Raw genomic sequence first — 18247 nt, 5'->3', positions numbered from 1 at the left:
TAACACAGAGTCACACACGTTGGATACCTCTGTCATCGAACATGTAGTGTTACAGGTAAAAGGGAATGTTTTTCTTACCAAAAATAATTAAAGTTCAGTTCTGAGTAAAAAAAACCTCCAAAGAAGGTCATTCAGGGCAGAAGGTTACAAAATTACACACAATGTCCTATATATGTGTCATCGATTACATCTCATAAAAAATGTTTTATATTCTTGACACTCCTCTAGGATCAAGTACTTTGAATTAATTTGTATTCATTTTGTTGGCTGAGGATTTTATACAGATGTAAAAGGCATCCACCAGGCATCCACCACTTGGCTTGATAATAAAATTTAAATGATTCTTAATGCTATTTAATAAAGACATACCCTATTATAATACCCATAGTGGAGTTCTAGACCCTATACCAAATATTAATTCATAATCATCATGTGTATTATAACAAATTTTTAGAGGAAGCCTGATAAAAATCAAATCATTTGATGTGTTCTTTAATATATACAATCCCTATTATTAGTTAGTGGGTTTGTAGAATCTATACCAAATATAATTTTATAATCAATCGTAATATATTGGTCCGAATTGTCCTATTGATTCCCTGTTTCAAAAATTTTTTAACTTAGCGAATTATTTATTTTTGTAAATTCTTAACTTAATGTTTCCTAATTAAATTGCCTTATTGTAGATTTATTCTATTTCTTTTATGTGTTTGTGGTGTGTTTGTGATGTTGTTTTTAATGTTTTTCTCCCCTTTTGTTAAACTTTAATTTTGAATGAGAGATTGCAATAAAGTTCTTTGTATTTCGTATTATATGTATCCTAACAATTTGGATAGAGGCCTGATATATTCATTTGATGTGTCTTTGCATGTTGTAATGTTTTTTTTTTATTTGAAAACTGAAGAGAATAGTTTATAAACTGTGGTAAACAGATGTAAACACAAAGTAGTTTTGTGGGACCTTTGCTGTGGATGGAAATGCATTTCATGGTACCATAGGGAGTAGATGCTAATTACTCAATCAATGTCAGTGTTAAATGCTTACATCCGAAAGGACGTTGAACCTCCAAGTAAAGCACCACACAGTAGCTCGCCACATTGAAATTTGGTTATAGCTAACAAACCTGATTATGACCACGTTTTCTGTCTAAACATCAATGATAATAAACAGAATGTTATATATTGGAATTTAACCACAGAGTAAAAAAATAACAGAATTTTATATACTGTATTGGAATTTAACCACAGAGTCAAAAGAATCGTACAGTGGTAATATTGAATTATTCTTTAATATTTAAATATTTGAAATAAGTGTAATTTCTATAGAGAGGAAATAATTCTAATTCTGATTTTTTTTTTTAAAGTAGTTTGATCCAGTACCCTGCTGAAGGATTTATCAGTTTATGAGCAATATTTTATTTATACATCTTGGCATTAGGAAATAAATTTATAATATATTTAAATGATCCAGAATACATGTTTTATATTCGCAAGAAACCTTTACAGGTTTCATCGAGCTAAGCTGCAAGTCAATCTTCAGAGAGTGATCAATTTTAACAAGTGTGAAATTAGTTTTGAAGATGACAGTTGAAGAAAAATGATTCAATTTGATAATGGATTTTGAGAAATGAGACAATACTTGGAAGCAAAACAATATGTTGTTCACCTTTGAAGAGAGTTATAAGAATGGAGGTTTACTACTTTCAGAATATCTTCTTTCTAGGAAGAAATTCCAGGTTTGGTTTCAAAATCTGAGCTTTCACTATTAATCTCAAATACAGTTTCATTTTCTTCTATGAATTTATAGTCGTCATTTGCTATAATCTTCAAAGTAGGTGTCAAAGTTATCATAAACATTCAAAGACAATGCTATACAGTAGGCTCCTTATCTTTCAACTATATATGATTTCATCAAATTATTTGCTTGTATCACCTGTTGGGACTTACTCTGGGATTTTTGTAGGGTCACGTTTGTTCTTGACTGCTCTTTAGACAAGACCTTTTATACCTTGTTCAGCGAACCCTCTGACCGCCAAAAATGGTGATTCAAATAAAATTCATTATTCATAAAAAAATAAAATTTTATATTTATATATTTATGTTTATACACAATCTGCTCCCCTGAAATATCAATATATATATATTAATTATCTCATTACTACACTGTTTAATTCATTAATTAAATTTTATTTTTATTTTCTCCTTCGCCTATCTCATTACTACACTGTTTAATTCATTAATTAAATTTTATTTTTATTTTCTCCTTTGCCTAGATGGTTTTGGCAAAATCATCTTTGCTAAATGAGAAAACAAAGTTTTATTTTTATTTTTTTTTCACCCTCCTCTGACAACCTTTAAAAAAACAAGTTTGCGAAACAAATTATAAAAAAGGTCTCGCCTAATACATATTTTAAGAATGAAATTGAACATAAAATGAAAAAAAAAAAGAAAAACAATATTATTTTAGTAAACTAATACTATCTGTTTTGTGCAAAAAAAAAAGAACGAAGTTGGATAATACAACCCAATATAAATTGCAGCATATTTCTTTTAAAAATTAATATGAAAAAAATCATTCTATTTTTAAAATTCTTGTATTTTTAACATCACTTTAGAAAAATAATAAACTGCTTATTTTTAAATAGATTATTTTATTTCAATTGAAAATAAGTATGAAAAAAATCATTCCCTATTCTTTAAATTATTTTATAATCGCTCTTAAAAAATAAAACCTAATAATAACTGCTTGTTTTTAAATATATTATTATATTTCAATTGAAAATTAGTATGAAAAAAAATCATTCGCTATTCTTAAAATTCCTGTATTTTGAACATATTGCTCTTAAAAAAATAAAACCTAATAATAAACTACTTATTTTTAAATTGATTATTATATTTCAATTGAAAATTAGTATGAAAAAGTCATTCCCTATTCTTTAAATTCCTGTTTTCTAAATATATCACTCTTAAAATTTGCTGGTAATCAATTTAATAATTTTGTATATAAAAAAAAAATCTATAAAACTGTTGAGTTTTTTGCCCACAATATTTTGGTTTACTATCAGCTACTTTCGATTAATTTCTCGTCATTGCCTCATATGTTGCACTTTATAGAGGCCTTGATAAAGATGAAATTAATGAATGAGGGTTCTATTTCAGTACATTTTTATCATAATTATCAACCAACTTCATTATTCTAAGTACATAACTTATCATCCTCAAATCTTATGTTTCTTCGTCTACCGTTAGAATGATGAACTTATATAATAGAATTGCAAAAAGAAGTCATTGCTGATGGTTATCACCATATGCAGCAAATAAAATTTTGAATGCATATTAATTTATGTATTGAAATAAACCCTACTCACTTATTTATTCTGAAAATGTTGTGCACCCCTCCCCGCCCCTCCAGTTTGGGACTCTTGTGATTTAATTGTTCAGTGTATTTGATCTTAAAAGCATTACCGTACATTAGCAGTCCCTAAATATTATTGCTTTCTAAAAGTAATTGTCTATTTAGATCATAGAGATTTACATTCCTAGACTGTTAGCAACAACTCTTACTTTAGGCAACCAGTTTATCAATTTAACTTCCATTGGGGGAAATTTTGGATTTGAATAATATAATAGGACTTACAATACTGTATGTCTATGAGTTTAGAGTCCATTAACAAACCTTCAAAGCCCTGACAATTTAAGTATCTCAAAGGATTATTTAATCAATTTTTTAGTCTAAAAATCTGTAAAAGTGGGATGGAGATTTTATTTTCCCTCCAATAAATTTGATTGAACTTCCTGATGGTGGACCACCTTCCAAAGCCCCTACCACCACACTCACTGGCACCCCAATGTAATTACACATCCTGGTCCAGGTTTCCATCATCCTATCACAATCCCATCGGTGATGAGTAAGGAAAGCTCATTAACTCATTTTTGTGAAATGCTCGTCTTCAACTTTAGCTAGCAGTATCCATTTATCTATATGGCAGAGACCTGCTGCAAATGTATTGATTTTAGTATAAATAAAAAATCTCTTGAGATAACCATAGTATTCAGCTTAGGTAATACATTTCATTCATGATTTTAGTTTAACAGCATTCATCGAACTAATTTGAATCAGTGCAAACAGTACACAATGGAGTTTGTTGTATGTCCTTTTTTTTCTTTTTAAAAAGGGTAGCTGTGCTGTAGGCTCCAGGATATATGAACAAGTCCCTTAAGTACTGTTGCACCAACGTCTTTGATTTTAGGCACCAAATAATAGGGGAAGATTCAGCCTGTTAAGAGGGGGCAGGCACATGAATGTGTAAGTGGAATGAAAGTCTAGGGCAGAACACCCTGGTTGGTTTTAAACATTTCACCTTCTTTAAGTTGATGGACTTTGCCGTGTTTACCCATATTCCCCTCCCCACTCCCACTGTCAATTTGATACTTAATAAAATTTACTTCAACAAAAATCAGGGTTTGATACCAGTATTAGTGTACACATTTAGAAAATACTGATACTAGATAAGTTGTGGCAGTTTGTATATTCGCTATACTTACAAAAGATGCTCAGACCCCACTATCTAAAAGTTTAATCTACCCCTTCCCCACGTAAGGGGTGAAAGTCCTAGTACCGGCACTACACCAAGTCAAAGCTTTGCTTTAAATTGTCAGATGCTGGAAGTAATTTTAGAAACATCTCAGGATGATCAAAAGATTGGGAGCTATCAAACTCAAAGTTAAATATTTAGGCCCAAGTACTATATTTATAAAAAAAAGTATTGAAAACTGTTTTTAAATATGAAATTACGTACTAATATTAGTAATTTTTTTATATATTTCCCAAACACAATTATTCAAAAAGTAGATATATTGCACTAAATTTGTTTTCCCATAGGAAAAAGTAAAAGAGATGCTTTATCCATGTTTGATTAGAATAAACAAAATTGTTTTTGAGAAATTCCTAATTGCCAGGGCACATAATTGTTCAACAGAACATGTGTTAGGTCGTAAGTATGTTTGCCTGATTTGTTTGCCAGCATCTTGGAGTGCGCTAGCCCGCAGGCTTTGCTTTGGAAGCATAACAAGAAGAATAAATGGAACCTTCTGCAAACTCATTGTTGTATCCCATCACACCTTATAAAGGGACTGAAATCAGGGGCTTTGGGTCAATGCTGTAGAACAATGTCGAGGAGAATAATAGGTCCATAGTTGGGGCTTGTGTACAGTTGTTTTAGGGCTTAGAAACGTACTCCCTCATTGTTCCATTTTGCTAAGTAGGAAAAAGAGGACGGCCATGCCAAATAACTATTTCATAATCACACCAGCCTTGATTTGAGGGAATTCCTAATATTTGTTGTCCTATTTTCTGAGTTATTATATGGTGTGGATGTGGCATAAATAATAAACAGCATTGGCATAAATATTGTAGCTGCTCTAATTATCGTAGATTCTATTTCTATTTGGAGAAATTCAATTTACAAAATCAATGTAATTCTTATTAGTATTCATTAAAGTTTCACATTGTGGGAGTATGTGGGCTTTTGCAATGATGATATACAGTACTGATGTAATCACCCTTTGAAATTCTATATCATTTCATATGTAGAGATATCCTCACTCACTGTTACATGCCGGACATTAATCGTAAATGTCTGATTTTAATTTGTATCTTCCTGTTTACAAATCAACAACCTGCCTTCATCCTATTTACGAAGGTATCTGAATCTTCAAAAACAAAGTGGCAGAACAGCTGGAATAAAAAAGTTTCAAATCTGTGCTATATTTTTATATTTGTGTTGTATATTTTTAATAAAGAATATACCAAGATTTAGCATCATCTCGACTTGTGACATGATCGTTTTCCTGTACCAATCAGGAAATAAATAAATGCCTGTAATGTGACTTTATTAAAAAAATAATGCTTTTTTCGGCCTGCCATACGCCTACAGTACATCTGTTTATTATTTTCCTGGAAATGATTGATGATACTCAAGATGGATCTTTCGTATTCAACTTGATAGCCTTCCCACAGTGTTTTTACAAATGTTGAATAGTTGATAGGGAAAGGGGTCCACTGCATCTAGAATCTGTCTAACGTCTGGCGAGTGGGACCTGCAAATATACCCAAATGTGGGGACCCAACCTGGAAGCCTATCCTTCCTTCATTTGTTACATTTGTTATTAAAGATACACGATAAAACAGTTAATATTTCTTTTTTATAAAATTATTTATGTTAATGAGTATGAAAAATTACAAAGATTTTAAAAAGCAATATTGAATGTTTTGGTAGTTACAAAAGTTTGTGTATTAGTGATGGCATCAGTGACTGCAAATGGTAGCCTATTTGTAAAATGAAAATTTTGTTTTAAGAATGCATTATTTGTGAAAGCTTTCTGCTTTACTATATAAATTTTTTTTTTTTAGCGCAAAACAGAAAATAAATCTTTAATGTACACCTCATAATGACAAAATAAATTTATAATGAAAAATACTATTTTCAAAGCAAACACAAGCGTTTTGAAGGCTCGATTTTAATAAAGTTCATACATTAAAAATAATTTAATATTCATTTTTTTGTAACAGATGATTTGATATTTTGGAATGATGAATTAAAGTTTAAATGTTGTTATTGAGTTGTTTGAAGACAGATTTAAAGGATTGGCATACAGTGGAGCACCAAACCTATAATTTGTGGTCTTAGTGGTAGCCATACAACAGGTGATAATCTTTACAGCAACCCCAAATTTAACCTTAAAACACTATTATGAACGGTCTTACTGTACCTATTTAGGCCTAGTATATTTCTTTTTAGCTGTTTGTATCATGGATTTAATCATGGTATAAAGCACCCATTGAAAATGATTGTTCACGGTTCATTGATTTGAGAGAGAAAAACATGTTTACCGACTACTTTTATACATTTCAACAAAAAAAGATATTTTTTTTCCCTTTTTATTTGAATTAAAACTTGAGAAAGAAAGACAACCTGGCTTGCAGAGATGTTTGTGATCCATTATTGTGCTTGTTGTTGACGTTCTTGGTATTTGGCAAAACAAAACTGTTAAATCTGCATTAAATCTGCCTTTCTCACTTTAAAAAATGCACCTAATTCTCAAACTGCTTTTTTGCGACAAAGAAACACAGTAATGAGAGAGGTTTGCAATACAAAGAGTTCTGGGAGATATTACTGTAAATGTTTAACTCCATAGAAAACAATGACCAATACTAGCTAAAGCTGAAGTTATGTTTAAAACAAAAGTCAAATAGGCCTACTATACTTAGTAACGGTATTATTTTTGTTATGGTTTATTTTTAGACATTCCATAATTGGTATAGTACATTGAAAACATGTTTTTTATTAGACTGAACTCTTCCAAAGGGAATTCTTGGCCCTGTCGTTCGCACCCTGCCTTTTGAAAGCGGCATTATCAAACATTGGCAGGCATTATTACTTATACCACAAAGGCCCATTCCAGAGTATTGTCATCTAGAACACATTACTTTTTGTTTATGAACTACAACCTGTAATATGTATGCCTCTTATAATAAGGTTGTAAATATGTCATTAAATAATTGAAAATGAAATATTGTTAGATTTATGATTTTATTGGAAATAGCAAATGTTTGGTAATATGCCAGACATGTTTAAGTTGTATAGATATTAAATTATCTACATGATTAGACAGAACTTAGAACTAGATTGATTGTAATATTTTCATTGACATTCATTTTTAAGTGGCCATGGGCCCCTCCTAGGCCCCAGTTTTGTCATTACAATACTGTAATTTAAAACAGCTTAACTTCTGATTTTAACTCAAAACTACCGGTATGCCAAGGCATCCCCTCCCTCCTTCTCTAGTGTGCTTGACTCGCTGTCTTCTCAATCCCTATATAGAAGTACAATGAAACATCACCGTCACAGTTCATTTCCCAGAGTGAAGTAGTTCAGATTTCCTTCTTGGCCTAGGCTTATCCATCTCGCCCCAAAAAATGGTCAACTACTAAGTCAACAAAACAGATGTTTTGTTGGTGAACACACATTGCATTATTGTCCATAATTTTGCATGATAAGATAAAATATTTATCAGAGAAATTATAAGTGCTGCGGAAACATGACCAAAATTTTTTTGGGTTATGAAATTATAATGTTAAACTTCTAAAGCAAAAAAATGTAAAATGTCCAGGTTAAAATGTCTGCCACCTGTTAAAGAGTTTGATTTTTAAAACTTGTTTTTCTTGCACCTACTCCATTAGTTTCCCACCCCAAACATTATACGATCCTAAAAAGGCAATAAATGTATACTACAGTACTGTATTTATTTATGGAGCAATAACAGATGCCAGAAAGTTTATAAAACCCACTTTAACAGGCTGTGCAGATTTTTAGTTGATGTTTTTGCTGCAGCTATATATACTACTACAGCAACCTCTGTGTCAACAAATAGTTTATTCAAAATTATCAATTACATAGTAGGAGAAGTTAATGCAGTAAATCACCTGAGGTCAGGTGTGCTAGACTCAACCATGAGTCATTTCAACGTTAGTGTTGTGTTGAAATTGACGTTATGTTGCTGATGTGTTGCACTAGTCTTTGATGAAAACTGATTATATTTAAAAAAAAAAGTTGTGATTGATATTGTAATAATGTGGGAAAGAAGTTAGAAAGGGAAAGCATGTTATGTTCTTAAAAAGAATATACTTAAATGAAAATGCGACTACACAATTTTATTAAATGCAGAGTTATGAGAGTAAAGTAATGGTGTCGTCAGAATTTCCCTGACAGGTTGTCCATTCTATCCCAAAAGATGGACCACACCCTCCTCAACCCCACTGTGGTTAAAAACATCCACTAGGATACTACGTCACCAAAAAATGGCACTCTCAATCTTTGACTTTAAAAAAAAGACAGATTTTACCAGAGTATCTGCCCATGACTCGAGAGCTGGCCTACCCACTGGAGCCACCCCTGGGGGGGTTATGTACAGTACATAAACTATACTTAAAGTATAATTTGAGGTGTTATTCTGAGGTGTCCTATTGCATCTCTCTATGTAATGTAGAGAAATATTGTATGCGTGTAGAAATGAAAACAAAGAAACAGAACGTCAATAACCTCCCTTTACAGAATAACAAGAGGAGTGAAACCTGAACCAAGGCTTTGTCGACTACTCCACTTTAGTAGATCTTCCTAAATCCACATCTTAAAAAGCTTTGAAAATGATGAGGGAAAAAGCACTATAATAAAATCTAATTCTTCTGCTATTCCCCAGTGATGTAACTCGTGCTATTCACAGCAAATTTCTGTGTTGAACAAGAAGGTCATTGACTGAGTTTACTGCTGTTCCCGAGGGAAAGTGTTAAGGGAAAGTAAAAAGAAAATAAGAATACTATAATCTTGGTAGATGAGAAGTCTGTGTAAAGTAGGGTTTTGATAAAATGGTTTAGTCAATTAAGCAGTTGGTCATATAATCAATTAATCAACCAAACAATTCATTAATCATTAAATCAATTTGTCACTTAATGAAACACTTACATATATGAGGCCTTTCAATTATTATGACAGTTTTATTTGTATGTCTATAAATTCAGTTGCTTAATTAGTATAAAATATGAAGTAATTATATATTATGGATAAAAATTGGAAGATGGAAAAATATTATATCCTTGTCAAAATAAAATCATATATTTATATTATAACATAACAGTCTTTTAAATTTAATTTTTAATGACTGAAATTTCTTTTTTAATTTTATAATTATTATGCTAAACCCCTGCTCCTTTGATAATTTGTCCTAATAAATGACAACGTATACCACGTATGTATGTTTGTGGGACAACACCTGTGCTTCTGATTGGTCAGTATTATTGACATTCCGGTAAAGGTCTATTCCAGGTACTTAGTGCAAAAGAAACAGATCTGTATTAACAAACAAATTTATATCAAATCAGGAAATTCTTTATCAGTACCTAAGCATGGTCATAATTTGAGGTGTTTAAAAAAATATGCTTTTCTTTCGTAGTATTTACAGGTGAAATTTACTGGAATTTGCCCTTTCAATATTGTTTCATAAAGAATTATAATCAATGGTTACAAATCATTTCTTTAGCTAGAGTTTATTTTCAGTTTAAAGACGCAGAAAATGATGTTTAGTTGGGTAAACGATACTATTATATATCTTCTCATTTCATTAGTTTTGCAAATATTTACTAAAAAGTAATCAACTATGTATAATCAACTATATATATATTTTGTTGTATTGTAAATAATGATTAGTATTCTTTTCAATCATTCGTGTAATGTGAGGTATATTTTGTGCAATACACCGTAATACATACACCTTAATACAATCTTATATAGACTTTTATACAATTTTATAAGACAATCTATTTTTATATTATATTGTATTTTTATACTGCTTTTTTATTCACAATTTATTCGCATTCATTGTGCAATTAATTAACCCAGTAATTATATAATATTTTTATTCAATTTTTAATTACCCTACTAATTTTTCTATATTGTATTTAAATTGTATATACTGTACTTGATATTTCTTAAATTTGTATGTATTTTATAACTTATAAATTAATAATTCTTTATTTTCATTTGTATTTTCATACTGATGTATTTTTAATTACATGAGCAATGACTTTTCTCAATGTAATTTCCTTTTGAACAAATTAGGGGAGGCGGTTAGGCGCAAGTTAGGCGCAGCGATTTCCATTCAGGTTGTGAACCTCGTCGAGGTTTCGAACCACACACTGACCATTCTCGGCCGGCTATGATTAGCTACCCCAGCTTGCACTGTTGACAGGGTGCGAGTATTTCATGGCTTAGAAATCAAATAAATATTGTGGCTGCCTCTCATCAATATTGATGGTAACATCAGGCCTGATAAACCAAGATATACAAAAAAGAAAAAAAAATAAATAATTAAATTTGATTTGAATTGATAGAATTTGATAAATCATTAATTGATATTTGTAGCAGTGTGACCCCGGGTTATATGGTGTTTGCTTTCCAATGCAGGGTACCTTCTTCAATCCTCGCTAATGTCTACTAAAGCTTCATGTCATTATTTTATACCTCCGTGCATATAACAATGCTTATGTTACATACACGATGGTTCACAGTTTGATGGGATGTTGATAGTAATTGTGGCTATAAATCAGATAGATATAGCCTATGCCCTAGAATCTCAGAAAAGTTGTACTGTGAAATCTGTCAGATGAAAATGCAAAGTGAATGTTGATGTGTAAGACAAGGTATTCATCTACAGTAATTTACACTCATTATATTATAGTGGTACCACTTTATATTTTCAATTTTAACGTTAATAAGTTTCATTTAACGAAAAGTATTTTCATAATGACCCCAGTTGTAGCCCAATTAAACTCTCAACAAACACAAAACGTTCGCTGACGTTGTGGTTTGGTATGTCACACAATTTAGTTCGCACATCGTTGTCGGAACATTTAAACGCTATGACATGAAATTAGGTTATATGTACGTACTTATGGTTTTACAAAATAACTTTTTTAACACCAAACTGTAACTTTATTACAACGTTCTTATAACATAATATTGTTAGCTAAGTCATTAATTAAACATAAATTATTAAGGAAACTATGCAAGACATTGTTTATAACATTGAGATCATTTATACTACAGTCTTAAAAAAAAACAAAACAATGAAATACATTGAAAAAGTAAATAACATATATTTATATTAAAAACATTTCTTATTATAATAGTATTGAGAATATTGAGGAAGAATTCAATATTAAGTAATTGAATCTTAAATTTATTCATTCTTAAGTATTAGGCTTAGCATGTAGTAGTGGAGAGGAGGTGGTTGTGTATAGTACTCCATTAGACTACTGACTATTACATGAGCCTCCTCCTAGTGTCATTAGCTGGTCTAATGGTGAAAAGCAAAAACTTTAAACAACACTAACTTCATGTGTAAAGTAGTTACTCAGGATTAACCTGTTAATCTGGAATTATGCTAAATGCATTGTAAACTTGTTTAGATTCCTTAGTGAGTATTTAGACAAGATAATAATGAATCTGCTCTACCTGTACACCTGTGGCTTATGACATGTGCATTATAGATACCTGTTGATTTTGCAGGTAAACATACTTCATCATTGTTAGGAGTTAAAGATTTAGGGTCAAAAAGAATGAAAACCTTAGATGTAAAGGAAAAGTTTTTTTATTAGCTTTCTTTAATTACTTAGTAAATATTTAAATGATCCTCTATATTTTATGATATATTAGACTATAATCAGGTGTTCTCTTTCAATTTTTTGGCATTGTAATCTTCATTAGAAAAAAATTATCCTTAATTTTAGGTAGAAAAACTGTTTTTTCTTTGAATCTTGGCTGAGGTTGATAATTAAATCAATTAAAGAAAGCATGTCTAATATTGTGCTGGCAGAATATGACCTAAGTATTGGTGCTTTATTGACCTTAAACTTACGAATACTATAATACATGTTTCCCTCTTTTTAAAGACCACATGAATTAGCGACTATCTCCAATTAAAGACCATTTTTCTGTGGTCTCAAATTAACAAATTTCTTTTATTCTTTTTATTCTAAATAGAGACAAAAGCTGCGCTAAAGACCATGGAAAGCGCTCTTTAATTGAAGGGGGAACCCATATATTAATTGGTTAAAGGGAATATATTATTTTTATAGTTAATTATTATTTATATTTACTTTTTTTATTACCACCAACTAGTCCCTTCCATAATATCTTAAGAAAAGTTAATTTAAGTATATGTGAGGTCTCGCCACAAAATGAGACGCATCAGTGGTGAAATCATATTGAGATATTTACCAAAATAGGTCAAAGGCAACATTTTTACAAAATTTTAATTTTAATGTTTTTGAATAACTTAATACTTATATTTTATGATTGTGTACTTTTTAAGTGAATTTTCTTACTAAAACATTGTTCTCTTTGCATATTCTGTAATTCTAGTCCTATTATTTGTGCAGGTTAGTTTATCTTTAAGGCTGATTTTCTCAAAACCTGGTTCTATTTATCCTAGAGAAGCTATTCAAAGACCAAATTAAAGTTTATAATGTGATCTACCAAAATGTAAAATAAACCCATTTTTTTGATTTTCTATCGATGAGACTTATTTTGTAGTGAGACCTCACATATGTATCTTAGTGAAATATTGTTCCATTGCAATCCACATATTGAAAATGAATTATTAAATAGTACGGTAATGAATAACAATATGAACAGATTGTTGCATCCACTTGAAAATTATTATAGTTTATTATATCTCACCATTTTACATTCATGTGTATGAATTGCAGATATGGTAATTTGATACATACTATCCCTCGAATCTAGTTAACAAGCTTTAAACTTAATGCTTAAATTTCATAATATGTGACAGGTTTTAGGTATCTGCTATATAGGAATTTTGTCTAAGAACATTGGAATTAGTTAGGTTTATTAAAGATTAATAGATTAGATTCACATTCGTGCGAATCGTACTAGATTACAAATATATTCATGAAAGCAAAATCAACATTGCTGATCATTTACTGCATTAGAATTTTAAAAGATTGATATTTTTTTTTTGACTTGCTTGATTTATTTCATTTTAGGAAGTCATCAATAAAGATAAAATCATTTATAAATATTCAAGTTAGATATTTTTAGGAAATGAAACTTGAAGGTTATTAATAATTTTGAATATGGTAAATATATTTGAAATTGGAATTGCCTTCAAGCAAACTACTTTTCAACAAGTGACTTGTTGATATTTTTAACAGTTTATAAAAACCAATTTACCCAATTTCTATTAATGTCTAAATAATATTCACAGTTATTTATAAACCGTAATGGAAACCATGGTAATTATCTAAAAAAAAAAAAAAAGTAAATGCCATACTACCTACAGAGTATTTCTAATGTTGATTTCTAGAGACTTGCTTATTTAGATTGATGTTGATCCTCATCCTCATTAAATGGTGCATATTATTAAATTTCATTTTTTAAAATTTATATGGTTCATGTGATTAATATTTCATTTTTATTTAAATATCCAATTTGTTTCCTATAAGCATAGTTAAAATAAATATTTAAATTTTCTTTGTTGCAGTTACTTGCTCAAACCAGTCTGAAGATTGTAATTGTGAGAAGGACCAGTTTACATGTCCTGTGGATGAATCCGGTGAATGTGAGTGCATTCCGGTTCAGTGGCTGTGTGATGGTGATGAAGACTGTCCAGACGGCGCCGATGAAATAGGCTGCGGTAAGTTTTTTAGTGTTTATGCAGTACCATCAATATCTTGTCAACCACACACACCACTTAAGTTTACTCTAGAAATTAACAATTTTAAAACATTTAAAAAGGTAAATTGTAAGTTTCCCATCCTTAAATGATTCTGCTAGATGCTGTATTAAAAGAAATCATAAGGACACAAATGCATGGTTACAGGTATTTATCAATTATTATATATATGGGGCACCAAAAGTGTCTTGTTCTATTATAGTCACTTAGGGTGATTCTGCAGTGGACTTAAGAATATTGAATTTTATGTAGGAAGTTATCCTGTTCTTCAATCAACAAGTTAACACTCAGGTTGATGGTGTAAACTCAAAATCTGACAGTTAAAGAGAAGCCACCCTTCATCGGATATTAGATGACAAAAAAAATCACCAATTATTTGTGAAATTTCTAGTATGAAAATGAATTATTTACAGTATTGCTTTAATTTTTTTGATTTTTTTTCTCATACTGTACTTGTCAATAAAATCATCCGTCTTAAATTTATCCAGGATAGTAGGCCAATAGGCCTTTTGTTCATAAAGTAAAAGCAGGTGGGTTTTTGCTTGGACTTCGAGCAGACCACTTAATTCTATGGCCAACACTTGGGTCCTGATGAAAACAAAGTGAGCATTTTCCCATGAAATCATGCAACCTTGTATTTTACCCACACTTGGTCATCGCTCAGAAATATTTCCAGCTAAATCTCAACAAAGGCACTGTTAACAGATTCAATGGAGGGAAAATAATGGTTGAATTTATTTCCAAATGATTAACTATTGGTTTTAAAAGAAAACAAACAAGCACATTTTAAGGCCAAAAAAAAGAAGCATTTTCTATAAAGTCAGGAAGTAAGGGCACCAATTTGTTTAAAGATGACTGTCATGAGCTAAACAGTTGAAAAAATCCTATTTAAAGATTTCCGTCCTGTTCATTATAATTGCCTTTTCTTTTTGTCTTTTGTAGACCATTTGGTAGCATTGTTTATGAATTGCTTAATATATTTAAGTTAGTTAATAACTTTCGATTATTTTGTTTTTATGAAAAACTTAAACATTTGAATGAGAAAATATGGAAGTTAATAACTTATTTGATCCTATTAAATAAGCTATTGTTAATTGAATTCCTGAGGTTTTTCTGATTTTTTTTAATTGGCAGTATATATCTTTAATTAATATCAAAAGTTTGTGGAACTCCTTTGTACTTTTAATTTAATGGTTGACTTGTTCCGTTTCAGATAAAAATGTTTTGCTCAAAATATTGACACACAAAGACCATAAAATAAGACGCATGTTTTCGCACATTCTTTTTGGTTTTTGCCCAAACATGAATGACAAAAGTGGGTCAATTCGAGGATTTTGTAAAACTTTCTTGAGTTTAATTCAATTGAGTTTGTCGCCATTTCAGATCTAAAGATTATCAAACGATTGTAAGTTTTTATAGTCAATCAAGAAGTTGAATGCATGAAAAAATATGTATTGTTAATTTATAATTTAGTTCTCCAAATGTATAGATTATCAGTGTTGATTAAGACCTGAATTATAGGCCTACTCTTATAAAAAAACTGTAATCCATTTCCATTTTGATTGAAAACAAATTCCTCTAGTTTTTATAGCTCTCTCTTTGTTGGTTTAACCAAAGCATAGGCTTGATAAATCAGTTTTACCTGTTCACTATCTTCAAAGAAGACACGTTTGTATACTGCCCAAGGAAATACACAAAGCAAAGATCATGTAGTAAGATAAGAATGTATGCAGTTTAGTAGTTATTTTTTTCCATGATTATAAATAACAAGGCCAGATCTCTTGTGCGTACGACAAAATATCATGAATTTAAAACAGCAATTTAGTAAATTGGATCATTTTAATATTGAAACTGGTTGATGGTGATTTTGCCGCCCTAGGGGTTTGTGCATTGAGAAAAATCTGTTATTACAAAGTAGTGAATGGTTATTCGGAAATGTCCCACAGAGTGTGTGTCTATATTGATAAGTGTCTGCTGTGTTAATATGAATCTTACATCGATTTGCAGGCCAGGTATCTGTTGGAAAAACCACAGCAAAACAAAGTCTTGGGCAGATTGAGCAAATAGCCAAGGGTAGCGTACCAGGTACATCGGGGTGATTCACACATTATGTAAAATTTGGAATAATATTTTGCTGCAGCTTGCCGATTCTTTATGATTAATATTATTTTTTAAAAGTAATAATTTTAGGCACAAGGGCCAAGGTTTTGCTAAACAGCAAACTTAATCACTTTTGTTAGTGGCAATCAGTGGCGGCTGTAGGATATATTTCGGGGGTGGGGGGCTTGAGCTTTTAGGCCCGAGCAGGGGGAGTGTTTGGGAGGGGGTGTCTTCCACCCAAGTGAGATTTTCTTTAAAATAGGGACCTCTGGATGGCAGGAAATAGCATGATCAGACTGTGACAGACATCTTGGCGCAGTCTTTTTTTTTTTTTTGGTCCTACTGCGCTACTGAGTGCCGGGGTGGAGGGCTTGACCAGTCCAACAGGGGAGCTTGGGAGCTTAAGCTCCCTTCCCCGCTGACACTGGTGACAATCCCTTCACAAGATACTCTATATAGGCCGTAGACTCATTATGAGGATTTGGATTTGTTTTAGTGAGGAGAAAATTTTCTGTTGCTGTAACAGGAATTGAACCCAGGAATATGGGAATGGAAGGCAAGCATACTAACCACCAAACCAAGTCCACTTTAGGGATCATCCCTTTGTAACCTTAAAATTATGGGGGAAAAATGCATACAAATGGTAAGGAATGTACTGCAAATTAAACACAATTCATGGACCTCATGCTTCATTTGAAATTCGCTTCATGGGAACAGATTCTAAACCGAAATCAAAGCTGCAGAATTTGACACTTCTTGTAATATGCTCCATAAAATGGATTCTTTATGAAACTTATTCACGGTTGTTTTACTCTTTACAAATATTGTACAATGGAAGCGATTTTTTTTTTTTTTTTTTTTTGAGACAGTTTATTAGGATTTGGGCAGTGGTTAATTAGTTAAGATGCCCACCATTCAATGTTAAAATCCTGGATTCAATCATTTCAGGGTCGACTGGATGAGCAACTAATACTGTAGAGGCACCATCCTATTATCAGTGGTTCGAGCGACTTGCTCATTGTTCTGATCATTGAACAAGTCTTCTTGGGTATCACTATCAGTCCATTTTTCCTGTGTAAAATTTTTGGAAGGTTATTGTTCTTTTTGTATTTGAAATTTATATATGAACTGAAATGATATATGAATTGAAATAGGGTAATTTATTATATACACTACAGTTACAAACAATTTGAGTTACCCTACCTCAAAGGTATATTTCATGACAGTATTAGATGATACAACAAAATATTTTAAAAAATAACTTTACAGCAAACTTTGATGTAAAGCGGAGTTCCATTAAGAGGTCTCTAATTGAACCTATATTTAATAGATTGGAAGGCAACAAGTTTGTTAGAAACATCCACTTGTCCGTCATTGAAGCCAGGTTTACAGGGTTTTGAATAGTCCATTAACATATTTATGTGATCGTAGTTTTTGTTATTTTATTTGCTGTTGAGCTATTGAATAAGATATGAGGTTAGTGGATTCAGTGTCATGTTTTGTTCACAACTTCATTGTTCTTCAACAAATAGGGACAATTATTGGGAATTACTGTATTACAGATCTCTTTAGTAGAATATGAACGCTTGACTTGTGAAAGTTCGACATAAAGTTCAACCTTTTAAACTAGATATAGGGTATGACAATGCACCACTTGTGTATATAGTTATTGAAACACAATAGCTGAAAAAAAAAAGACCGTCTGTTTGAGAAATTTCATTTAAGGAATAATAATATGTGATATCCCATTTCATACCTTCATAATTATTTAAATCATATTTCTTTATTGAAGATAGATCAGCATCCTAATAGAAATAAATATTTCATTTCAATTTTCA

At 31.0% G+C, this 18247-nt stretch overlaps 1 protein-coding gene across 1 annotated transcript in view; it reads left to right on the top strand.

Moving 5' to 3' along the window:
- Nucleotides 1–18247, top strand: part of LOC117100474 (low-density lipoprotein receptor-related protein 4-like) — a 58059-nt gene that overhangs the window by 8678 nt on the left and 31134 nt on the right. The window contains exon 2 of the mRNA XM_033240176.1: nucleotides 14118–14270. Within this exon, the coding sequence (XP_033096067.1) occupies nucleotides 14118–14270 (153 nt within the window). The remainder of the gene's footprint in view (nucleotides 1–14117; nucleotides 14271–18247) is intronic.

This window comes from Anneissia japonica, unplaced genomic scaffold, assembly GCF_011630105.1.
Source record: "Anneissia japonica isolate Jap-2015-1 unplaced genomic scaffold, ASM1163010v1 scaffold685_len2926416_cov193, whole genome shotgun sequence".
NCBI classification, from domain to species: domain Eukaryota; kingdom Metazoa; phylum Echinodermata; class Crinoidea; order Comatulida; family Comatulidae; genus Anneissia; species Anneissia japonica.
Note: the sequence above shows the minus strand (reverse complement) of the source record. Positions and strands in the feature narration are given on the sequence as shown.